The 25,545-nt window shown below is 42.4% G+C and overlaps 2 protein-coding genes across 2 annotated transcripts; one reads left to right on the top strand and one right to left on the bottom strand.

Annotated features, from left to right (window-relative positions):
- The first annotated feature begins 930 nt into the window (after positions 1-930).
- Positions 931-21,091, top strand: mfsd2b (MFSD2 lysolipid transporter B, sphingolipid). Its single transcript, XM_056405640.1, has 15 exons — positions 931-1,147; positions 1,784-2,142; positions 6,914-7,039; positions 7,161-7,285; positions 11,167-11,290; positions 12,908-12,986; positions 13,129-13,310; positions 14,646-14,736; positions 15,877-15,998; positions 16,515-16,598; positions 16,962-17,045; positions 17,249-17,358; positions 18,824-18,967; positions 19,207-19,383; positions 19,941-21,091. Exons 2-15 carry the CDS (start codon positions 1,801-1,803, stop codon positions 19,987-19,989), a joined length of 1,839 nt encoding a protein of 612 aa, XP_056261615.1. The 5' UTR covers positions 931-1,147; positions 1,784-1,800; the 3' UTR covers positions 19,990-21,091.
- On the bottom strand, positions 20,558-25,433 carry wdcp (WD repeat and coiled coil containing). Its single transcript, XM_056405639.1, has 4 exons — positions 25,117-25,433; positions 22,448-24,386; positions 21,956-22,076; positions 20,558-21,325 (listed from the first exon to the last, which is right to left on the bottom strand). Exons 2-4 carry the CDS (start codon positions 24,365-24,367, stop codon positions 21,132-21,134), a joined length of 2,235 nt encoding a protein of 744 aa, XP_056261614.1. The 5' UTR covers positions 24,368-24,386; positions 25,117-25,433; the 3' UTR covers positions 20,558-21,131.
- Positions 25,434-25,545: the final 112 nt, after the last annotated feature.

Below are 25,545 nucleotides of genomic sequence, written 5' to 3'. Positions count from 1 at the left end.
ATTTATTGAAGAGAGAAAAAAGCTCTCAGAGCTAACAAGCTTACCAACTGCCTGCTCAGTTGGTAAATCCAGATGAATTAGAATACATTTATACACCATTTTAAATGTTGGTATGACTAGGGTTGCATTATGCGCAATGCAGGATCCAGTGTTTTTGGTATTTAACCCGTCCTAGTGACTAAAAGTCAGGATATTTTGGTTTTGATTTTGACCTATCCTAACATTACACAGGAGCAGTGCTTAATCACCCTAGTGACACAGGCCAACCACACATGCACAATCTTAAATGTGTAATTTGTAATTGTCAGTTCAAACAATTACAAATTATACTCATTATGATGATAATGACTTTGCTGTGCGATTTACACTATAATGACGATGATGATGATGATGATGATGATGATGATGATGATGATGCAGTGTGGGAAATATGTGTATGAAATCTGCTGGATGCTTGTGTGGGTTTGTCAGTCATTACACACCCACACACCTTTCCGGTTCCCTGTTCCAAAGAACCGCACAGGTGATTGAGATGAAACCAAACTACATTTTAGACATTCCTTCTCTACCACACCACTTCGTGACATTGGGAATCTAATAGGTGTGGGAATAAACTCATTATAAGAGATCAAGCCTATATGTAATTGATCACTTTGTGCTAAGAAAACAGCCACGCAACAAACACTATGTAAGCCTCAGGAAAATATTATAAACAACTGTGTGTTTGTTGCATAGGTTCACCACAGTGGCTCTCCATCCCAACACACACTGCTGGTATCACCATAACCATCTGCCTGCCATAACCTTCTTAGTGATGCACACACACACACACACACACACACACACACACACACACACACACACACACACACACACACACACACACACACACACACATATGGATGCATACATGTAATCCGTTTGTGTCATGTACCGTCACAGCCGCTGCAGGGCGCAGCACCGTCACTGCAGACCCACAACAACTGAGAGTGGAGACGCACAGACCATCTCCATCATCCGCAGTCTCCTTCTCATCCTACTCGGCTGACTGACTGGCAGATCACCCCGCTGCTCAAACTAAACAACTAACTAACTGACTGACTGACTGCAACGCTAACAGCACCGGCTGCTTCTCCATCAGCACAGGGTAAGATGGTATTTTTCTTCTAGTTTTGTGTGTGTTTTTTGTTTTTTTTTACACGCTTCAGTGTTCCTATCAGGTGTGCAGAGTGGTTGCTGATGGATGCACTTACAGTAATAGTAAGATGAGGTCGGACAACAACACAATCCTGCACGGGACATCGTCGCATTTCGCGCCCCGTTTGCTCATTCTCAGTCATAACCAGCCGTGCGAGCATGCCAGATACAGCAGATGATGTTGACCTGAATGACTTTTAGTTAGGTGTATATTTGAAATGGTCGCTTAAGGTACAGTGTGTTCATGTGCGCGCGCGCGCATGTGTGTGTTTGTATGTGTGTGTGTGTGTGTGTGTGTGTGTGTGTGTGAGACAGAGAGAGAGAGAGAGAAAGAGAGAGATTTCTTGTTGCATTCTCCTGCATTTGTATTCACCTGTGCTCTTTGTCCCATTTATGTGTGTTTTCCAAATAGCATGTCTTTGTCTGTGCTCATACATGTGTGTGCTTATGTGCAGGCATTCTTGTGATGGTATGTTGCAGTACATGCGTGTTTTTGAGTGTATGTGTGTGTTTTCTTTGCATATATGTGTATGTGTGTGCGGCAATGCCTGTCTGACTTTTCCCTTCCCTCCTGGCCTCATTCCAGAGCACAACAGCATGTGAATGGCAGCAGAAAGCGGCAGAGTTGTCACAGAGGAGCAGGAGGAGCTCCCAGCCTCTGGAGCTGTCACCCACGCTCAACACACACACACCCGGAGTCAGAGCCACATCCAGTTTCAGCCTCTGACCTACACCACCCAGTGGCAGGCTCCTCGCGCTGTTGCTCACACAAGGAGTCACAGCCACACTCACTTCAACACGCTCTCACACACACAGCCTCAGAAGTACGGCTGTCGGCTCACACACAGTCTCTCAGCCATGACAAAGGGAGAGAAGGGAGTGCAGGGCTCTGTGGGGAAGCTCATCAAGCCAACTGAACCGTTGTTCCCCAAAACTCCTCAGCAGGTAAGATCACCTGCTTTTTGTGCTTCTTTTGTATTGTTCCACAGGTTGTCATCATACGTAATGGCACTACTTTCACTCAGATGGCTTTGACCCTTGTTTGGACACCGGCTGTATACTAAGACATTTAACTGAGCTGAGGTTTTAAATCTAATCTGGTGTGTTTGCGGCTTAGTTTGGCTGTGACTGACTTCATATGATTGGATGTAGAGGGAAAAAAAAAAAAAAAAAGATGGAAAGTGTGAGCTCTTTAGTTGCTTATCTGTTTGTGATTAATCAGCTGCATTGTTTTCCTGTGAACTGTAATCCTCCAGATTGTAGAGTCAATGCCTGGAAGTTGATTGTTTCTTTTGAGGGTTGTTGCCACTGATGGGGTGACTTTCTTGATTTCTTTAGTCTGATCACGGCGATATCAGTGGGCTTTGGTGATGGAGACAGCTGTAATCGCAGCCATAACAGGAAGCAAACAGTGGATAGATAACAGAAAGGGATGGCTTACTCTGGTTTTGCACAACACTGATTGACTGACCGAGTTGACTTCCCTGTAATTTTTTGTTTTGTCTTGTGTTATCTATGTTAAGTGTTGGAAAGCTACATGATGATACCGCTGGTGTGTGATAAGCCCTTATAGTAGGCAAGCCTCTTGTGTGTGAGAATGTATTTGAATCTGCCGTGTCCTCAAACTGATGCTGCTCCATATGCACATGGCCCACAAGCTGTTAAATCAAGGCAAACGACATGCAGAAACCCAAGCCGTTACATGATGTATTGTCCCTTTCGAAGGGTAGATACCACATTATGCAGACGGTGTTTCAGATACTGTTGTACTGAAGTACCATGGCAGTTAGTCACTCATTTTCTGTTTTTGCTACAGTGGCTCAGGGTACCCATAAACAGCATTGCATCACACAATCTAACCTGTTCTGCAACTATCTCATCTCTGCCAAACCTTCACCTAGTATGCAGTGTTTTCTTGTTTTAGCTTGACTCTATGGAGATGGATTTGACACGTGAGATTTTAACCGTGACTGTGAAGTTGGTTTCGCTGCAGAATTTGACCAATATGAGCACTGTAAAACATAAGTTGCCCTGTTACCCTCAATGAGCTAAATGAGCTGAACTTGAATCATTTCTTTGCATCATGAGCTGTTGTAATGTAAGACTTAGTTCCCTGAACTTGAGAAAACAGGTTCAATTATGCTGATATTAAGTTCAGTCAAAAGCTGTTATATTACCCTGACTATTTTTACACTCAGTTTTGCTTTGTTGTTACATTAAATCAGATTGAGCATACAAAAAACAACCTGAGTGGAAATGCAGGGGAATTAAAAAGCATAAATAGTTCTGAAGCTTAGCTGCAAATATGGTGGTGGAAAAAAAACGGCAGATCAGTGTGCAACAAGTGTAACCTTCCTCAAAATAATACATGAAATAAACATTAATGACACATTATCATTTTCATTCCTTTGAGATCTGACTGGTATTCTTTCAATTACGTCACCTCTTTGCACCCTCTTCTTCTGCAGTAGTTTAACAGCACCTGACTGGAGAATTAGCGCCACCAGCTGCTTATCTATCTATCTTAATGTGTCCAACTTCTAACTTGCACACGACAGTGGCAGAGAGATGTTCTTTTGCAAATTTTCTGGCAATTAACTTAAAATTTGTGTCAGAATTTGCGTGGAAACATTTTCTCACTGTAAATAGTCAGTTACTTACTAACTGGTCAGCATTGCTTTCATGAATATCAGAGGAAATAATCGTGGCTTGATATGTATTAAAGACGAACAGCACGTTTCTATCGTTTCTTCTGTCTTTAAACAAGGTCTCTTAAGAGTTTTAACCTCCAAACAATGCATCCTGGGAAGTCTGTGATTAAAGGAATAAAACTTATACAGTATGTTTAAATGTGATGCTAAAAGGTACTAAATCCCCTTAAGGTGTTTGAATAACTTTTGGATTTTTCTCTGAAAGACGAATTTCGAAGTTGTATGCATGATACATGACCAATAAGGATGCCTGAGTAGGACATAATAGACGACAGACTTTTCTCTCTTTGAGAATGTGACAAAGTGATAGATCCATAGTCAGTAAATTGTCACAGCTAATTCCACACAAAGAGCTTCCCAATCCATCACAAATGTTCTTCTAACAGAGCTGTGTCACTTTGACGATATCCATGCAGATGGTGCGTTTTAAAAAAGAGAGTGGATAAATGAATGGCTATAAATTCTGTACACCAGTCCTTCTCAGATTTTAACAGCTTGCTGCCATCACCGTCATAATCAACCTTTCCTTTCATACTCCATAATCCATAATCTGAACTGACTGGACAAAAGCCCCTGGTGTCGACCACTGTGACCAGAATCCGTATTATGACCTTGATGCCCAGAACTGTCAGAAAATCCTTTACAGAATCAACATTTAAACTGCTTTATGGATCAATTTTACCAGCTTAACTTTAGTGTGTAAATACTGAGTGTGCTCATTTTATATGGAAATATAGCTTAGCTGCTTTGGGAGTTTTTTTTCCCCCTCCTTTCTTTGCAGTCGAATTATCCTCAATCCTGATTTAAATTACTTGCGGTGCAGTTCAGGCATTTTAAATTGTTTTCCCCTCAACAGTTAAGGATTCATTAACTTTAGAGATTAGTCTTATCTGTCCTTGTCCCTTGCTTGTTGACAGTCTGAACTTTGCAGATGCTCCCTTTACTCTGAGCCAGTGTTTCTATATAAGTATGTGTGTATGAGGTTGAGATGTGTGTGTGAGGTTTTGTTTGTGCGTCCAGACAACAGTAGACGGGACATCCTGTTTATCCTCTTTGATGATAAGAAATCAGTAACGAAAGATTGAGAGTAAGAGTTCGGAGGGAAAGAATAAGTGTTTAGAGTGAAAGAGAGAGAGCGAGAGAGCAGTGATGGGTGCACAGAGTATTTTTGCACATCATCAGTTAAGCAGCATTCTCCAGACACCAAAGACTTTGATTTTTCTCTCCAATTAGGGGTAATTGCAGTGAGAGTGGAAGAAGAGAGAGTTTTGAAGTCGGAACCGCCGCGCAGCCTTTACTTACCTCTGACCCGCTTGTCTTGCGATTGAATAATTACACACCTCCCTCCTGGTAATTGTCGTTCTCGAACCCCTCCATATTTTGATGGGGAGAAAAAAGGAGGAAGAGAAAACGTGAGCCGGATAATAACAGTGTGCTGGTTGCGGCTGTGGTTACTTTGGTGATTTCCTTCTTTCATAAAGCTCTGAGGGGAGCAGCTGCGGGCCAAGCCTGGGCCACTGGATGTGGACTGACACTGTTTTTCTTTGTGTATGTGTGTGTGTGTGTCTGACACCAAAGGTTGTACAGACTGGGGGGAAAAGGCAAAAGGTTGATATGTGTGCACAGCCTCGGAGACAGTCGTAAATACTGGGCTCCCCACACTCGGGTGTCTTGTCTTATTCATGTGTGAAGATGAAAGCTTGCCCTTCTTGCTACACACACACACACACACACACACACACACACACACACACACACACACACACACACACACACACACACACATTAATGTACACAAAAACACACACACAGACACAAAGTCACGTGCCTGATGGTTTTAGCAGAGCACGGTGAGGGGAAACGGAGCTGTGGATGCCTAGGTGGGTTTCTCAGGCTCCTCCATGTGCCTCAGTGTCTGCGCAGATAGACCACAATGCAAATATCCGACAGGGGTTCTCCTTCTGATCCTCTATTTTACACACAGCTGCTTGTAGTTGGGAGACAGGATATCTGTTTTTAGGGAGTGGAATTGATGAGAAAACAGATCAGTGTGCACACATCCTCCACATACATCACAGCAGATTCAATGTGATGTAGCACTTTAGTAACTGCTGTGATTTTCTTTACATTCCTCTGGATCACTGAGGTGCCGCAACATGAAGAAAGAATGTTATTTTTAGCGCACCTGAAATAGAATTCGAAAAGGATCCAGACTATGAATGACTACAGGATTCACTATTTGTGAGTCATGAGTCTGTTCTCATGGCCTAATTTATTTTAAAGTGACACACCTAATTGGTGTGTCGTGTCTGGGAAGAGGTTTTTACTGTAAGTGTGAAAAGGAATTCGCTCAGTCTTTGCTAAAATAGTGAAAACGTTAAACATTTTCATGGAACGAAGCTGAAATGAAAAAAGGACGATTAGTTTAGTTGGTTGGATTTTAGGGATTTCAGTTTAAAATACCTGATTCAGTTACACTGAGTCTAGTGGTCTGTTACCATGTATGTTTCTCATAGTCGATTGTGTAACAGAAACTTACAGTTTATCATATCAAGACTGAATCATCCTCCCTTACTGGCTTTCAAAATGACAAATTCTGTTTTTATACTCCTGACTTCCTTTTCCAGGAATGAGCCAGATGAAAAGTAATGATGTATATTGACTATGATTTAAATATATTCTTTTGCATTACGTCTATTGGCCTTAGCATTGAATGTAAGGTTGCTGGGATGAGTGTGCATGCATAGCAATTTTGGAAGCAATAACCCTATAGTTAGATTGTAGTTGTAGACTGTTAGATTGTGCGTTTGTGTCAGCAATTATTTTTCGGTGGCTGGCATCTTTTGTTCCCCACATTTCTTGTTCCCACCTGGATGGAGAGTCTTTATAATAATAGCGCTTGCAGTGCAGAAAAGTTAATCTACTCATTACCAGCCTGACCTTCAAGGACATCATTATCTTATGAAATTTTTTCCCCTCCCTTGTCACCTCTTTTCTTTTCACAGACCGACTTGAGCCACAAATTGTCGTTATGCAGTAAGTTGTGTTTTGCCATCGGCGGCGCACCCAAGGAGGTGGCTGCCAGCGCCACAGCCTTCTTCCTGCAAATCTACCTGCTCGATGTCGCTCAGGTAACGTGTTTAGGGAATGAGAACAGAGTGTGTGTGGCTCCCATGAATAAATAAATGGGTATTTTTGTTTTGTTGCCTACAAATGTTTTTAACTCCAATCTGTCCCTGTTCTGCTCTGCAGATCACGGCCTTCCAGGCCTCCATGGTGCTGTTCATTGGTAAAGCCTGGGGTGCAGTGACTGACCCTGTTGTTGGGTTCTTCATTACAAAGAGCAGATGGACCAAGATTGGAAGACTCATGCCTTGGTAAGCTCGCTGAGCACACAGGAAACTCCTGTATTTCTCCATCATTTCTAACTCCATTACTTGTTGTTCCTGTATTTCTACCTTTAGAATTTTTGGTGTGTCCAAAGTAGAGCTCAGCAGTACTGACAAAATCAGATTTAAAAACAAACAAATATTGATAATAAGATGAAAGGACTATTATTGTTTTCAGGTTATTGACACAAAAGGAAGTTAAGAGAACTTAATGCAGCCTTTAAGACCAGAAAAGGATGACATTTAAGCAATTACAACAAGTTATAATAATCAGAATACAACTGGCATGTTGGACTGTTGCTCAGCTCTACTCCCAAGTCATGTAAGCACCCACTGCTTGTTTATTTATTTCTTTATTTAAGTTAATAACCTTGGGCAAAATGTTCCTCCGCTCCTTAGTGTGCACATGGCAAATACTTCTGTTTACATACAGATAAACTTGCGTAAAGGACTGTAATTTGTCGACAGATTATGAAACATGTTTTGGCTCGCTCCCACTCTCTCAGACTTAATTATGGTTGCTACATGATGCTAATGTTTGTGTGAAATCTCAACAAAAACAAGCCATGTGCCCCACTTTCGAATGGTTTTGAAATTATTCTCAGGCCTGCTCCTCTCACCTGAGGATTGGGCTGCAGAAACAGCCATTGTGCTTTAATTACACTGTTCCCGCCGCTCCCTCTCATGAGCTACATACTATAAGCTGCAAGGGCGTGGGGCGTTCTTTTGCCTTTTGATGGGAGACAATAATTCTGTGGCCAAGGAAGTGCATCGGCAAATTCTTTCATTAATCTTCTGCTACTGTGCACAGTAGAAATCTCACACAGCAGCGTCCTGCTCTGTGACATTTTATTACCTTTAGGAAACACCTCATCTCACTTTTGGGCATCATCCAACTTTCCTCTTCGTTCGAAAGATGTCTCATCGCCTTTAAGAGCAAGTGCAGCTTACTCCGTGACTCTATAATTGTGGATTATATGAAGCTGTTACTGCCATTTCCATAATCACCATTTTCAAAGATGATTTTATAATCGGCTGTGTGTGTGTGTGTGTGTGTGTGTGTGTGTGTGTGTGTGTGTGTGTGTGTGTGTGTGTGTGCAGTATATGTCTTTTGAACACACTTGCGTGACATTTACTGTAATAACACAGCCAGTATCTAATGCCTACTGCATTATAAACCATAGATTACACACAAGCTGACAGTGCTGGAGGGGGACCAAGTCCACTGTGGCCAGCCAGCCGGGCTCAGTAGCAGACAGATGCTGATGGCTGTTAAATCAGCTTTGATTACCCCCGGGAAGCTGTAGGTGTATGTGTGTGTTTGTGTGTGTGTGTGTGTGTGTGTGTGTGTGTGTGTGTTCTTGCTTTGTGTGGTATATGCGGGCATTTTAAATGTGTGTTCATCTGTGTTTGTGATGAGAGTGCAAGCCACTCCCTTAGTTTTTACCCCTCTGGAAAGTCCCCTCTGCCCATCCAGCAGGAAGTGCTTTTTCCTGTCTGTCACATCCACAGCAAGACATAAAGCGATTTGTATCTTTGTTAATTCTTTAGGATGGAGTCATTTGGCCCAACATGCCCCCATGGGTGTTGCAATGTTTATTATTGTGTGATTGTAGTGATGCATCATCCCACCCCGTTAATGAAAGACAAACATGACAGTGAGGGTGTATCAGTGGTGAAAGATGTCCTTCTTTACTTGAGTAAAAGTACCAATGCAACAATGAAAAAAAACTCCATTGTATGTAAAATCCTGTATTTAAAAACCTACTGAAGTAAAAGTTAAGAAGTATTCTTGACCCACATGACTGATATATCATTACACAGTATGTTGCATTATTTGAAAGAAAGAAAGAAAGAAAGAAAAGCAAAGTTCTCATGTTCACTTTTTGGAATTTTTCTGTTAGATTTGCTTTTTTTATTTAGATCATTTTACCTCTTTGGTTGTTGAACAGTTATTTAAATAATAACCATCTGAGAGGTTTGGCAGGAAAAATGACTCTTTGGTGGCGCTGCTAACAACTCATAGACATCTGAAACCTATAAACAGGGGCCCCACTTAGACACTGCTCTTTTGTAAAGGGTCAGAAGCCAAAAAAGTTGAGAACCACTGTTTTAATTTTGAATTATGTCAAACAAAAGATCCTGTTTTGTGAGTTTATCCTATGATTCTTAAATGAAAAATATTAAAGGGGAGGTGTCCTGATTTTACAAAGTATGTTTGTCTTGGGGACTACCTAGGCATATATGACAAAAAGTTGTATAAAGCTTTTTGTTGCTCCAGAGGCAGTTGCATTGTGGGTAATGCAAGCGTCAGGTTTTAACAAGGAAGAAAAATGTGTGGAATATAATAGACAATAACTGTGGTTTTATTGCATTGATTGTGGCTCTTGCTCTTTTAATTTGGAAACATTTGCCTGTAAATTGTAGTGGAGTTGAAGTATAAAGTAGCATAAAAGTAGCTACAAGTATCTTTGTTACTTAGCACCACTGGGGTATATGAACACTGCTAAGCTCACTCTCACCTACCAGACCTCTTCTAAATCCTCTCTGTCCCACTGCACATCATCTAATTAACATGCTGTAAGTGTCCTGAACAAGTCAGTGAGGAGAGAACAGTAAGTGCCAGTCTTCTATCAAGGAGCTTTGGCTTAATTAAGACTGTGCAAATTATTGGGACAGGTGTGGATGTGCGTTCATGCGTCTCTGATGCCTGAGAAAGTATGCAAATGTTTTTCTGCGCATGTGCCTTTGTTGCCTCTCCCCGAACACAGTCATCTTGCAGGAACATTCTAACTGTCCCATTCACCCCGGCCCCGTGGCCCTTTCATTGCTCCCATGACCAAGCGGTCAATACTGCAGCACCAGCGTTGTCAGCCGCCTTTGTTTAAGCAAACAATCAGGAGGAGAGTGAGGTGGGCGGGCTGGACGATGCTAGAAATGACCGTAACTGGCCTCTCTCTACCTCTTTCTCCCACTTTCTCTCTTTATAATTCACAGTGGAGAGCAGGTCAGAGGTCAGAGCAACCGCAGGTTTTGTCACAGTCACCTAAATTCCATCAGTGCCTTTTTTTTCTTTTCTTTTTTTTACCTGTAGATGCCCTGGTGTTACAGCTGTTCCAGGCTCTAGGCCATATGACAAACAAACTCCATTTACTCTTTAAAGGAAAAGAAGAAGAGGGTGGATGATATATTGGTGTTTGCAGATATGTCATACTGTAGATCATCCACAATCTGATCCTTTTTCTCTTCATTCTGAAACACACAGCTGTTCACTTTAACCATAATGACATATACCAGTTGTTTACTTATGAATTATACATAGCCCACACACTGTATCGCTCCAAGTTCTGAGAAAAACACAACACAGCAAAATTGCTTCATGCTGCGTTTGCTTGAGTGTATGCTGCATATTTATGTATTTCAGTGTGTGTGTGTGTGTGTGTGTGTGTGCGTGCGTGTGTACGCGCGCGTGTTTCAATGATATGTGTGGGTTTGGAATATTGTGGTATTTCCCTGCTCGCCTGTCCTGCCCAGGACAGATTCCTATCATACTTACAACAACATAATCATTGAGCAGTCAGCTTAGTTGCACTGTAATCTGCCAGAAATATGGCCTGATTTTAACACTGCTTTGAAAATTACATAACACAACCACTGTCATCGCTATTCTGACAGTTTAAAATGGTGACAGGGGCTGATCTTTGATAGCTTAGAACCATTAATGTAATTCAGATACATACGTAGATAGATTTTTCAGGATAAGAAAAATGTGGGGAAAACCGTAGAGCCTTTTTGTTCCGTTTTCAACAATTTATTTATCCCAAGTTTCTCCCATGAGTCTCACCTGACACACCTTTATTTTTTTGTAGGATGGTCGGTTGCACTCCGTTTCTGGTGGTCTCCTACTTCTTCCTATGGTTTGTTCCTCCTTTCATCGGCGGCAGGTTCGTCTGGTACCTGGGTTTCTACTGCCTCTACCAAACCCTCATCACTGTAAGTGCATGCTCTTTCAGAATCCCTGTGTGTTTGATGTTTAAGAAATCCAAACTGATGTATGATGCTCCAGATAACTGAGCAGGACCTCACATGAAGCAGAAGAGAGACATCAAGTGGGAGATAAAAGCTCTGATTGATGCGGCTCATAGTTTAGAGATGACATTACATAACGTATAGATAAAATGCAGCAAACGCTCTGAGTAATCAAAGTTTAAGGTGAAGATGATTACACTCATCTCATGCCAGCCTCTGACAGCTCCTGGTGGGATTTACACTTTGATTTGCGAGACGCGCAGCAGATTAGAGCCCAGAGCTCTTAGATACCTCACCTCAAAGGGGAAGTGTAGTTATTTAGGTTTCCTTTTGTTATTATGCTCCAGACCATTCATCTCTCTCGCCCTCTCTGCTCTGCTCTGCTCTGGGGTAACCCATATAACATGTGCTACAGAGCGTGTAGACCGCCGCAGCCACACTGTGGCGAGCTGTAATGGCATGTCATTCTAACTACTTGATAAGTATATGGTCAGTCCTGCCAGGAACCTCTCGCTGGGTAAATGCTGGTTACCACTTTTAGCCTCCCTTCATTGTCTCTGGATATGTGTTTGTGTGAAGTTTGCTGGGAAAGGCCAGCTGTTATCATTCGGAGGGTCGCAGTCTGTAAACAGAGGTTAGAGTGCAGTATATCATCTGTTTATGCAGTCAGCTAATAATGGGTTTCCATCAAATTAATCAGTTCTCACTTCCATCCGTACTGGCCACTTATGCATGCTCAATTCTATAAATGTTTGCATCCACTGAAGGCCCCATAAATGACATGCTGTATAGAAGCAGTGGCTTAAAAAAAAAAAAAATCCTTTTCACGGCCGCGTTTATTTTCATCGTGGCTGTGCATGCTCGTTTGGCCGCAGTGCTGACTGAGCCCTTGTGTAAATTACAAAGTGAAGCAGGACTTGGTTTGCTCGCCTATTCTCTGGGAGAGGTGGTGAGGAAGGAGAAAACAGATCTGAGGTTCGCCAACATGGAAACTGCAGAGATTGCTTTTGATATATATACAGCGTACTGTAAATCTTGCACGGGAAACACGTAGATAAAAGACATCTAAAGATATCTGGGGTATTCCCATCTGATTGTGAGTCAAATTTTTAAATACTAACAAGGCTGTATTTAGGCGCAGTGGTGCTACAGGTTAAATGCTAACACCTTGCACGCTAACATGCTGTTATTTAGCTTAATGTTTACCATGTTCACCATTGTAGTGTAGCATGACGGTACACTAACATGTTAAACGCAACGTATCGTAAATGTCAAGCTCAAGGTGACACTAAAGGAAGAGTTAGTGTACCATCAACATCATTAGGATTCACCCTCTGGGGACCATGAGTGTTTGTACACAGATTCATGGCAGTCCCTGCAACAGAGATATTTCAGCCTGGATTAAAGTGATGGGTTGACCAACTACAGCTGCTAAAAAAAAAAAAACAACACAAAAACTCAAAATCATTATTTTTTAGCCACCTCATGAGAGTCGTGCAGTTGTTTGACTGCTGCTGTGTCAGATTTATATTTATTGCTGCTTTACCTAAACCATGACTGTTTCTTTCTGCTCCATTTCAGTGCTTCCACGTGCCTTATTCTGCTCTCACCATGTTCCTGAGCATAGACCAGAAGGAGAGAGACTCAGCCACTGCCTACCGTAAGATCTTTTAACAGGGACTAATGCCTGCTATGCCGAATTCATCTTTGCCATTTTAAATTTTGCACTTGTTCAGTTAAAAATTGATTTTACTTTTGAACTACTGGAGCTGATAACTGAATCATCAATCATGTGATGACAGGAATGACAATGGAGGTGCTGGGGACACTTGTGGGAGCTGCCATCCAGGGCCAGATTGTGGCCAGCGCTCACACTCTAAAGCACTGCCCAACTCACAACATCTCTGCCGGTTACCTTGGCAACAGCAGCGGGGCAGAGATCGTCAAGAGCCTGGTGCACTCCCAGGACTACCTGTCACATGCTGTAAGTGTCACAGTGCCAAGCCAGGAGCCCAGGTGTGCTCGAAGTAGGCCACAGAGTTGGTTTGAAAATAACCTGGACTGTCATCAGCCTTCTCGCTTAACTTGGAGCTGCGGTGTGTACTCAAGGAGGTTTACTTTTGCTAAATATCTGAATGAAAAGGTGGATTGTTCAAAAGCGAGTCCATACTACATAATGTCTACAGGCTCTGACATCCAAAATGGCTTCATGTTTTAACCCGAGTAACCCATGGGATTGAAAGGAGACGCCACTGTTTGATATCTGAACCCGACATCCTGAGTTAGCTCCCAGCTCCTGACCACAACGGGGGTTCCTCCCTCACATCAGGCTCCAAACTGTGGCCCCATTGCATTGAGGGGTCTCCAGTCTGCAAGTCATTACGCCTATTTATATCTCACCCAGAACATTTGAAGGCACCCCAGATTCATTATGTTGGAAATATTAGTCCTTTACTTCAAGGCGACTGCAGCTTAACTTAAAGTTGGAGGGAAAGGACACATTCACATTCACGTGTCCACATCTCAGTTTGCAGAGCTGTGAATAAACACGACCGCTGCTGTGAATCCGTAATGCGTCTTGTTTGTCAAGATGAAACAAGCCAGAGTCCAAACTGTCCTATGTAGGATTTTGGTTGCGCCGCAGCTATTTGGGCCTCAAATGGCTTCTTTTCCAATGGATTTTGGGTGAACCCTATCGGGGCAACCCACTCACCAAGCCAAACCCTCTGCAGCCACCCGCTAAATTCCTCCGCGGTCACTGGTGAGGGTGGCACACCGTCTGAGTCTGCTCTCGGAAACAGGGAGTGTTTGATGTGCATAAATAATAATGAACCGCTGCGCTGAGCCACATGGAAAAATAGCAAACAAACAGAGGCTGTTTAAGGCAGAGCAGTTCCTGTCGGGCTACGGCATTAAACGGTTAAGGATGTATTTTGGGATACAGATCTACTTGAGGTTTCTTCCTGTTTATACTTGTATTTGCACGGTGTATGTGATGTGTAAGGGAGTTTGCACTGTAAACTGATGTGGAAAAACAACACAGAAAGCCAGGGCCAATAAATCATGTACCGATGAGTGCTAAAATAGGTAGAAACATAGAGGACAAAATGAATTCAACCACCAAATACAAACTGACACCTACTGCGGCAATATGTTTCCAGGACTGATGTATAGCAAGTTAAAATGAAGGCCTTAAATTTTTTAGGCATTTGAGAACATAATGAATTAAAGATTGAGGAAAGGCTCAGAATAGATTGTGCCGCCTGTGTAAGAAGAGATGGATTGATGTGGGCTAAATGTTTGTTCATTTTCTCTGCAGAAGGAGGTGTACATGATAGCTGCTGGTGTTATTGGAGGAGTGTTTATCATCTGCACGGTGGTGATGTTCCTGGGAGTCAAAGAGAGAGATGGTGAGACTTTTTTTTTTTTTGTGTGTGTGAACTCAAAGTGCTGAGAGAAAATTAATTATCTACAACTCTGATAGTTGACTATGATTGACTAATCATTTGTTGTGATCATTTGTGTTTTATGAAGCAAAAATGACAAACAGGAACTGGTCCCAGTTTCGCAAATGTGATGATTTCCCTGTAGTTCCTTTTATTGAGCAATTTGAAGCTTAGAGTCTGGGACCTTGTGACATACATTTCATACATTTTTTTTTTTTTTTTTTTTTACAATTTTCAGCATTTTATAGATTAATGATTGAGTGAAAAAATAATACAAATAAATCACCCAATTTGGGAACACATTGTGGATTTAAACAGGTTTAGTTGGGGACAAAATTAGTAGCCTGGGGACATCCTTGGTGGTCTGCAATGCATAATATGTAACTGCAAAGGACTAAGGACCTTCAAATAAAGTCAAAACAGCCAAAGGAGTGAAGTGAAACTTACCGTTTTTCTGCAAACTCATTTTAATTTCTGTTTTCAAGCTAAATGAGTTGCTTGACATGCGCAACTCAATACTTGTATAGTAACAGGGTTTTTCAATGGCGTATTCATAGGCCCATTCTGTATATAAAGAGTCAATTTGTTTCCACTATGTTCCGTATTATATTGCGTTCTGAAGATAACGGTCAGTTTCTCCATACAGTTTATTTCTTTGAGAATTGCAGTCCATATATTTCTTAGTTGGAGGGTGATGGCTTTCTTGCACGCAGACAAAAGCAATTTGAAGAGATATTCATCCTGTACTACACATTTATTATGGATTTTTCCCAGGTGTAATGTGACAAAAAAGGAATCATGTATCATAGTGTATGTGCATTAACACTTGTGCTCTCTATGATTATTAAAGCATATAACAGTCCCTTGCATCTTTTGCACTTTTCCCACACATTGAGAGTTTCATTCAAATCGTTTTTGGAAATCTGCCATTCTCTGATCTTTATCACACTGTAAATGACAACTCTCAGTGGGGCAAAACAGCATCCACTGCAATGCAGGGGCAGTTCCAAGATTCCCTGTGAGCAACTCCATTGCCGTTCTCTTACTGCATGTTATTCGATACGCTACACGCTCATATTCTTATTCCCCATATAACCGTTTCAGACCCGTATGCCCCGAGGACTGAGAAGCAGATCCCGTTCTATAGGGGCTTCATCCTGGTGATGAGACACGGGCCATACCTCACTCTAACCGCTGCATTCCTCTTCATCACTGTCGCCATTCAGGTAAATGCAAATTTATTTAGGCAGCACTTCTCAGACATGACACTCTACGTTACAGTAAATGGAGCCGGTCCTGGATCCTGACAATGCGGGAGAACTGCTGGCGCTCAATGTTGATTTGATCAATGTAGAAGAGCACTTACTGAAAGCTCACGGTTTTAACGTCTCAGGACTCTCGAGAGTGATACAGGCCCTGCATGTTCTTCCTGTGTGTCTGTCACTTGTAGGCAGATGTTACGAGTTTGACAACTCAGGTTTAGACTGTTAAAATTATTGCAGACTTTCCAGCTTTTACATCGGATCTATTTCTGTATATTTTTTGCCCCTCTCATCTCCGAGGAGGTGTCAGTTGTCATCCATGTGAGCTCTGGAGTGGGAATAAATCACTGCAAAACACCGTCAGCAGCTTCTCCAGTCACTTCATTTGGCACTCAGCACAGCAAGCTGAGCGCCCAGCGACAGCGCTGAGTAGGCAAGGCACGGTTGAATATCTGAATGTTTGATCTCTGATTTCTACAGCTGGTTCAGAGCAACTTCGTCCTCTTCTGCACTTACGCTGCCGACCTGAGGGATCACTTCCAGAACATCGTGCTGACCATCCTGGTGAGTGAAGCTTTTAGCACTGATTCACCTCACAAGCACCCAAACATCTGTAACATAGATATACACTGGTATGATTAAATGCTATGAAACTTGACTGAACAACATGAAATTGAATTCATGAATTCTTTTCTCCACCACATTGGTTGACCCTTATTTGAACTCAAACAGCTTTTGGATGAATCTGTGACTTTTATGTGGTGTGTTTGCACACACTCACAATCATGCTCGTCGTTATCATCGTATAAACTTTGACTCATGTTCCCCATCACTATCCTTTTATTATTTCACACTAGACTGAATCATACTCAAAACCATTCTCCTCAAGTATGTGTCACTTAAATCTTCCTGTGCATGTTTACCCAGGTTTCTGCAGTGATAAGCATCCCACTGTGGCAATGGTTTCTGCAGAGGTTTGGAAAAAAGACGGCGGCTTTTTGTGGTATCACTGTGAGTACACAGTTTTTATTTTGGTTTGCCAAAGAAAGCTTTTAAAACTGTAACTCTTTGATGTTTGTGCCATCTTGTGGACAAACTCGGAAGTGTGTTTCACAGACGTAAACTTGACAGACTCAGAACATTTTTTTCTTTTTGCACGAGATCGAATGAAAGAATATTGAGCCAATGATGCATTTTAACTTCTTTCTATCCAGTGGATCATGCCCTTCACCTTGATGCTGGTGTTCATCCCTAATGTGGTGGTGGCCTATGTTGTGGCTGTCTCCTCTGGACTCAGTGTGGCTGCCTCGCTCCTGCTGCCATGGTAAGACTCCACACTTCAGAGCATATTGCAGCATACTGCACACAACATTCAGCCAAACCAGACTTTACTTGTATACAATCTACCAATCTAACACGAGGTGCTTTACAGAATTAAAGCGATAAAGACAATCCAGCCAAATAAAAATAAAGGAAATAAAGGAAAACAATCCAGAAAATGAACATAGAATAAAAGGACAAGCCCAAAATGTATAAATAAATAGACAAATTAAAAATAAATTCAATTAAAAGCCCGACTAAAAAGGTAGGTCTTGGGTTTGCTTTTAAAAATAATGACACTCTCTTCTTCCCTTATTATGAATATGGTTTAAATATTTGAAATAAGTTGGGGGCCACACACAGCCTCCCCCAACATCTGTCACGAGATCAGATGAAACAAGAGTTTTCTTTTCCCCTGGGTGCTCCAGTTTTCTATTGCAGTCCAAAAAAAAAACAGCAAACTAGACAGAATGAAGACTCAGACTCTATATTGACCACTGGTATTTAAATGTAAGTTAGAGTCTGTCTGTGTCAACCTTGTAATGGACGTTTTGGGCGTCTCCCTGCCATCTGCCCACTGTAAGTTCGAGGAACCCCCCACAGTGACTACAAAGGATTAAAAGAAATAGTATTACAGCGAAATGCATTATATCCATTTATATCCATTTTTTATCCTTAAAATATTAAAAATCCACAAAGCCTCTGACAATGTTTACGTAAATTCAGTCCTGCTATGTATATGTTTGTCTGTGCTGCGGCTCTGCTGCTCCGCTCATGTCAGTGCCCTTTGATTTGATGCCAAATGTCATTATTCAAACCACAATAGTGCACCAACATGCTGTTAGTGGCCACTTGGTGCCCAGACGGCTGCGTCTACTCAGCCAGTTCATGTCACGGTCATGGAACTGATGTCATTTTTAAGAATTAGAGACAGAGTATATACCTACTTATATACCTACTATAAAGCTGCTATACCATCAGAGAGCTAACACAATGCCGAAGGTAAAACCGTCTCCCTCTTTACATCTGTTTTCCTATCGTTTCTATGGCCGACTCCGCTCCTCACTCATCTCTTGCCCCCTCCCTAAAACCCAAAATTACAGGGACCTCCCATAGGAGCATGTTTATTTTGGAAGGGGCCGATTGTTTATCCAGTCTGTGCACCAAGACCAGCGGTATCGCCCGCTGCTCATCATCTAATCGTGTTATTAGCTCTGTAATTTTAGCCCACCAGTTTATCGGAGCGCTATAAGTAGGCCTCACATCATCAGCTGCCCGCATCTTGACTGGTTGTGTAAGATGATTAAAGTAAGAGCATGAGGGAGGTCTCATGCACACATCAGCTTAAAATTGAACCATGTTCGAGAGTGATACTGAGTATTTAAGACAAAGGACACATGCTCACAAAATCCTGCAAAAACAAATAACACAGATTCATTCAATTCTGCATGTGCGTGTGTGATATCCAGGTCTATGCTGCCAGATGTGGTGGATGACTTCAGACTGGCCAACCCCTACTCTAAAGGCCATGAAGCCATCTTCTACTCATTCTATGTCTTCTTCACCAAGTTTGCCGCTGGAATCTCCCTGGGAGTGTCCACCCTCTGCCTCGAGTAAGTCTGCATTACTACCACACATGCACCATTAACCTACGCACTGCTCGATGGTCTGTATTTGCACTTAGTGTGTCATGATACCTTGAGAAACTGCATTTTACTCAGACCTGATGCATAATTCATTATGTGAAGGGTGTCGAATTTGCTCATTTGCAGCGTTGCAGCGTCAGGATGGATGTCGATTTCCTGTAATTTGTGTTTAAATGGGATCTCTCCATGTTCGTGTGTGTGTGTAGGTTTGCAGGGTATGACACCGGCGCCTGCAAGCAGCCTGCTCCTGTAGTGTACACCCTGAAGCTGCTGATTGGTGCTGCTCCAGTGGCCTTCATTGTTACAGGGTTAATGATCCTACTCCTCTATCCCATCAGTGAAGACGTACGGCTCAGGAATAAACTTTGCCTGGAGGAGCTCCGGTGAGCAGAAATCATAGATTTTTACCTGAGAAAAAAACTGTTCAACCTTTAAAATAGCACATTAAGTTCAGTGCACCTGTCAGGAGGAGTAATACTCAGCCTGGGAAAACAGTTGTATAATGTCATCTGTAGCTCAGGAGGGCACGTTGATGACATCATTAGGGTTTTTTCTTTAACCCTGACGATGTCATAAGGTCTTATTTTTTCAAACATTAGAAAGCTAGCTAAACGTTTTAACGGAAAGCCTGCATTACAATCTGGGGGCACTCAGGAGGCAGTGAAGATCTAAAGAAAGATGCCATTGAGTTGCATTATGGGAATTGTATGATCAGGCGTCTTTGGAGCTTGACCCATAATAGAAAAATTAAAGTCTGGATATCTCAGCCTATGCCGGTGCCATCGCCTTAAAAAGCAGAACATTTCTCTAAAATGTAGTAAAGTAGAAGTATAAAGTAGGAGAAAATGGAAATTGTCACACAAAGTACCATAAATGTACTTAGTCACTCTCCACCAGTGCTATCAATGTAACATGTTACTGATATTTGTGTCTCCCGCAGGAAACAAAGCATCAGCTCCAGAACCATGGAAGATTTGAATAACGTGTGACTTGGATCTTGAATGGAGTGAATTTCCAAAAGCCACGTATTCCAGTAACACAGCTGGAAGTTTGTTCTTTAGTGTATATTACACTGATAAATAGTTAAATTGTTTTGATGTAAACATTCTTTGTTTCATTTTCACATGTACTGTATAGTCATCTTGGATATATATAATAAGATTACCTAATTTATATAAATGAATGTATATTATTATTATTTGCTGTGTTTAGCTCTACAACACTGTTATTTATTTATAATATATAATTACAAAGGGTTGATGATATGAAATGAATAAATGTTGTAGAGGTTGGCTGGTAGACAATAAATGTGTGTGTTGTGTTTCTTTGCTAAAGAGGTGGTAGCTAAATAAAATGAGTAACATACGAAGGAGTGCACACTAGTTATGCAAAATTTAATATTTAAAGATACACTTTTCTCTGCATATTATTCCACATTCCATGTCAGTACTGTACAGCCATGAAAGGAAAGTTTTTGTTGAGTATTGCGCCCTCCTGTGGTCAGTTGAGTTACTGAGATTGGTTGCATTCCAAACGTAAGAGAAAATGAGCTTCAAGTGTGTTTTTATGAACATTTTTTATTTTTGTAACAACTAATGGAGCGTTGGTAAATGAAGTTGTAACATTTGAATGGGACTATTAATCATAAAAGTGCTAATCCAGGTTTTTCTTTTTTTTTTTTTAAACACATGAAGTCAGAATCATACACCTTATTTTCATTAGTGGAGGGGTTTCTGCTGTTCTCCAGTATCAACAAATACAAAACTACATCAAACATTAGCCGATGTCGGTTTTGTGTCAGGATATCTGGACAGTCAGATTAAAACAGAAAATATGTTTGACTTGGACAACAACTGCACTGTATTTTGTCAAAACAAAAAAGAAAAGTAAAATGTCACTTCTTGTGGGTAAGCTTTCATCTCAAAGCAGCAACTTGTAAACATCACATCTGAATAGGCAGCCCTTTTCAAATCACTACTGTTTACATATACAAAAATAAATCTGACATATAACTTATTGTGTATGGGAGTTTTTTGCTCTGTCTGCATCGTGAACTTGGATCCATTCGATGACATTTAAATAATGGAGATATGGCTGTAGTCCTTAAACTGAGGCGTGTGTTGAGAGGCACCTATATTGAGGCCTCTGTGCTCGTGTTGGAGTGTTGGCCGGGGGCTGGACTAGATGGGCAAGAGGTCTCTGGACTCCCAGGAGTCCGCAGGGTAGTTTTCCGCTTGCCGTTCCGCACTGTGAGCTCCTCCTTGGGCTTGAATGTCAGAGGAACAAAGCCGTCTGCGTCTGCCACAAGTACAATCCACAATGGACCTGGAAGAAGAACAGAAGACTTGTCTGCTCCGAATGGTTTTCCACAAATCTGAAAAAAACTACTGCCAAACCACTGGAAAATGTAGTTAGTGATAGCAGTAACTTGCTGTTGTGTCAGTTCAGGACAGTCAGTCTTTGCTACAACAGCAACAAAACACTATGCACATTAAATGGCAGTAAGCTGCTTTTGTTTAAAACCTTGTAATCTGACCTAGGCTTTTAATCACTTCCAATTATAGTTTACGCATATTAACAGAAGAACAATACTAGAACGTGTTGTAAAAGACTGTACAATTAAATTCGATTCTGTATCAATTAAAATGAAATTCTCAGGGGGGGTAACGTGAAGGTTTAAAACTATAAAGGGTAAGAGTAGAGAGTTTGACTTAGATAATCTGTTCGATGACTTCCAGGTGACCTCAGTAGGGAAGCCCATCATATAAGCTTGCTGAAAATACTCATAGTAGGAGACCTACAAGGAGTTTCCTCTGAGCGGTTTTAATTTATCAACCGTGTACGCTCTCTGTCACAACTCGACTAGTCTTACAGGCAATGCAACATAGAAGGTTTTAAGAGGGCAGCTTGGATACTGCTTCATAGTAAAGACAAAACTCAACAGGCTGCACATACCATACATCATCTCCACGATAGTTAGGTTGAAGAGGTCTTGGAGGGCTTGCAGACAAAGCTTCCCATCACACAGCAGCACTGGCCTCCGCTCGTCAATGAACACATTTTCTGATAACTGCTTCTGCGTGTGCACAATGATGGAAAAAGTAAAGAAAAGAGAAACAGTCGACATCAGAGATAAATCAAAGAAAGCAAGCTGGGTGTTATTATAAACAGTAAACCAATCCTTTAATCTGATGCCATACTCAGATTTGTGTGTTCATAGCGCATTAATTGCTTCAAGGTAATTCAGTTGTCTTATCCTTAGAGTGAAAATTGCAGCTGATTAAGTCGTTTAAGCTCCTCGTGCAAAAGCTACTCATGACAGAGATTGGAGAAAGAAAGGGAATCTCCTCCTCACTAGCTAGGCTGACTTTCCCACACAGTGTGATACAAACTATGTAAAAATACTTAATCTACAATAAATCTAAAATGTAGTGAGTAAAACTGTACCTGGCATGTGACATTGACGTAGGGGGGTTCAGAGGCATTGGGGTAGACACTCAGGGCCTTCTTGCCATTGTGGGTATAATCTCTGATCTCTGTCAGACACTGTTGTACATCTGCAAAGCGAGTAAAAAGCCTCTCCATGTTGTGGACGAGCTGCTCCAGCGCGCGGTCCTTGGCAGGGCCCGGTGTCTTTTCAGGCATAGGCAGCGTGGGCTCGGTGTGAAGCTTGTCCGGCGGCTCGAAGCGAGGAGAACTGGCCCGGCTGGAGTCTCTGCTGGCCTGGCCGGCCACCGCCAGGCTGGTCATGCGGCCGACGTGGTCCATGTCGAAATTCTCCACTGTGATGGAGGAGGCACTGGAGGTGGCTCGGTCTGATGCTCGGTCAGAGAAGTCCACAGAGCTGGTGACAGGGCTGGGCTCGCCGCTCCTCACCTCCTCCACCAGCCTCCGCCTGTTCGCTGGTGAACGAAATACTCCCCCTCCGGGCAACACCAAGTCCTTTATCCCTGGGCGCTCCCTGTCATCCTTACATAGGTGCTCAGAGTGCCTCCTAATCCCTGCGCAGAGGTTAGAAGTGGACTCATGGTTGTGAGTAGAGGCGGGTGGTGTGATAGGAGTGTCTCCATTGTACATCAACTCTTTGGCTATTAGATGGAGAATATATTTATCTGTGTTAGAAGATGGGAGGAATGCAGGATCGTTGGACTTCTGCCTGCCGACCATCAACAGCAGCATCTTGTCATTGAGGAAGCAGACTCCTTTAGGCCTCTCGTTCGCCTGCAGAGAGATCTGCTGAATATTCGGCATTGCGGAGGATGTGATGCAGTACACAAGCACCATGTTGCAGGTGTTGGAAGCCACTGCAACTGTAGAACCACGTGGGTCAAAAGCAACAATGTCCGGGACCAGAATCCCAGGGATGCTGACTTTGCGGGTGGTGGTGACTTTGCGCTCATACGTGACCAGGATGAGGTGTGAGGAGTCCTGTCCAGAGCCCGTCAAAGTGTCTCTGCGCCGCAAGTGGATAAGGGGGCTGGGGTCAGAGCGACGGTGCCTAGCTAGGAGGTGGGTGAGATCCAGAGGACCTGAGCTGGGGATGTAGGACCTCTCTGACTCAAAGGATCTCCTCCTTGAGTCCACAAGGCTGTCTTCATCTGACATGACCACATGTGAGCCTTGGCCTTGCAGGGATGCTGTCTCTGACGTCATGTCAAAGGCTATGCCAGCATTTAACCCACAGATTTTGTCCAGAGGCAGCTCTGTGGCCACAGCTACTTGTGCCTCCCCGGTGGCCTCGATAGCACAGATGTAGCCCCCAACATCAAAGATGGGGCAGAAGGAGCAGGCCACCAGACTCTTCTGGATGTCATTCCAGATGTAAGAGTGTAGAGCACTGCCTATAGCCACCACCAGGCGTGTGCCATCCTTAGTCCAGCATGCACAGTGGATGAGTCCACTACCTTTGATGTCTGCTTTGATTCTCCTGTTGTCCACCCTGACAGAAAACAGCACAGACGTGTCCCTCTTGGTCAGCACAGCAAGCATGTCCAGTTTAGGATGCCACACACAGCCTTGAGAGAGCAAGGGGAAAGGCTCACTCATCTCACAGGTCTGAGTGCACAGCAGCTTGTTCTGCTCCAGAGCGCTGAGCTGCAGTTGCCACACGGTAACATGTTTCTTGTGCTGAACAGCCAGCAAAGCAGGGGAGTCAGAGCAGCACAGCGGGCCCCAGAAGAGCCCGAAGACATGCTCAAACTGCCCAATAACATTGGTGTCCCCAAACTTCACCTCACCATTGATGAAGTAGAAAGTTGTCAGGCAGACCTGCTTGCCGTCCGTCCATGCTATCCCATGCACAGGGTGAATAGCTTGGTGTAGAGTGTTGAGACCAGTCCTAAGCAGCTTTGCCTTACCAAGATCCATCCTGGCAGGTATGAAGAGTCTTGTTTTAAAGAGAAAAAGAAAAAAAAATAGGACTCAGAAAGTTGACATTGATGACAGAGACCTGTATCTGATCTGAATGGGTCCTGCACAAGAGTAGCTATTGCTACCTATGCAGATTAAGAATAGCAAAAGCCTCCCTCGTGTCTCCTTCCAAGTACATGCCTTAATCCCCTCTGCCTGAGCTGAGGCAGTAGTGACGAACATTTATAGCTGCTTATGCCCGAATGACCTTAACAACACACAGGTTCAGTTAGGACCTCAGGGCTTTAACAATATTATGTGTTGAGTAGGAGTGTCTCATCACAGCATTCACTCTTTTAGATCTGGTGAAAGTGACATTAGGTCATCACCTTATCAAAATGAGATTTTATTCCCTCATCAAATGTGAGATGTCCTTAGGATAGGACAAAGAAATAGATTTAAAATGAGATGCGCAAGTTACATAGAAATATAATTTTAATACTGGAGCACATTAAGTTGAATATACAAATCAAAATATGATAAATGTATAGATATATTATAGAAAATGAATTCAACCTTACTGGTGCGAAGTTACGGTGGATATAGTGTTAAAATGAAGTTAATTTAAACACCATTATGAGACGCAGTTTTCTAATTCATCCACACTGGAAATCGCTGGTTCACATGCATTTAGTTATCCCTCATATGTACGAGCTAATAATGAACGTCAACATCCACACAAACGTGCAATTTTACACTACGCTTACCTTAAAAATCACAACCATCTCATGTGGAACCCGTGTGAGACACTGAAAGTGAGTTTCCAGTTTATTTATTCATGTTTTGCCGGTTGAAATGTGTCTCCAACGTTCATTTTTATTTGACTCGGAAGCAGAACCGACTGACAAATTCGGAGCATTGTGGGATATGTAGTTGAATTACAATTGTAGTTTTTACCACTGTCCGCTCGAGATCACTATTTGTGTTAACATCAAATGTGGGCAATGTAAGACGACTAAAATAAGTTAAATATTTGCTATGATAAAAAACTGTAACCAGTTAATTCTAAATAAACTGGCACAAACGACGGTTAATGTACTCGTTTAAAACTTGGCACCTCCGCTGTGTAGCACAAGTGTTTGACCAGGCTGAAGACGACGTACGTTTTGTAGTTGTAGATCTCGACGCTGTCTCGC

This window comes from Seriola aureovittata, chromosome 19 (assembly GCF_021018895.1).
Source record: "Seriola aureovittata isolate HTS-2021-v1 ecotype China chromosome 19, ASM2101889v1, whole genome shotgun sequence".
In the NCBI taxonomy this organism is placed as follows: domain Eukaryota; kingdom Metazoa; phylum Chordata; class Actinopteri; order Carangiformes; family Carangidae; genus Seriola; species Seriola aureovittata.
Note: the sequence above shows the minus strand (reverse complement) of the source record. Positions and strands in the feature narration are given on the sequence as shown.

Coding starts and splice junctions, on each gene's coding strand:
- mfsd2b (XM_056405640.1), top strand. CDS start 1,801: ATGGCAGCAGAAAGCGGCAGAGTTGTCACAGAGGAGCAGGAGGAGCTC. Junction 7,286..11,166: donor ATTGGAAGACTCATGCCTTG/GTAAGCTCGCTG, acceptor ATTTTTTTGTAG/GATGGTCGGTTGCACTCCGT. Junction 18,968..19,206: donor GTGTCCACCCTCTGCCTCGA/GTAAGTCTGCAT, acceptor GTGTGTGTGTAG/GTTTGCAGGGTATGACACCG.
- wdcp (XM_056405639.1), bottom strand. CDS start 24,367: ATGGATCTTGGTAAGGCAAAGCTGCTTAGGACTGGTCTCAACACTCTA. Junction 22,077..22,447: donor ACGTCAATGTCACATGCCAG/GTACAGTTTTAC, acceptor GTGCACACGCAG/AAGCAGTTATCAGAAAATGT. Junction 21,326..21,955: donor TATCGTGGAGATGATGTATG/GTATGTGCAGCC, acceptor TTCTTCTTCCAG/GTCCATTGTGGATTGTACTT.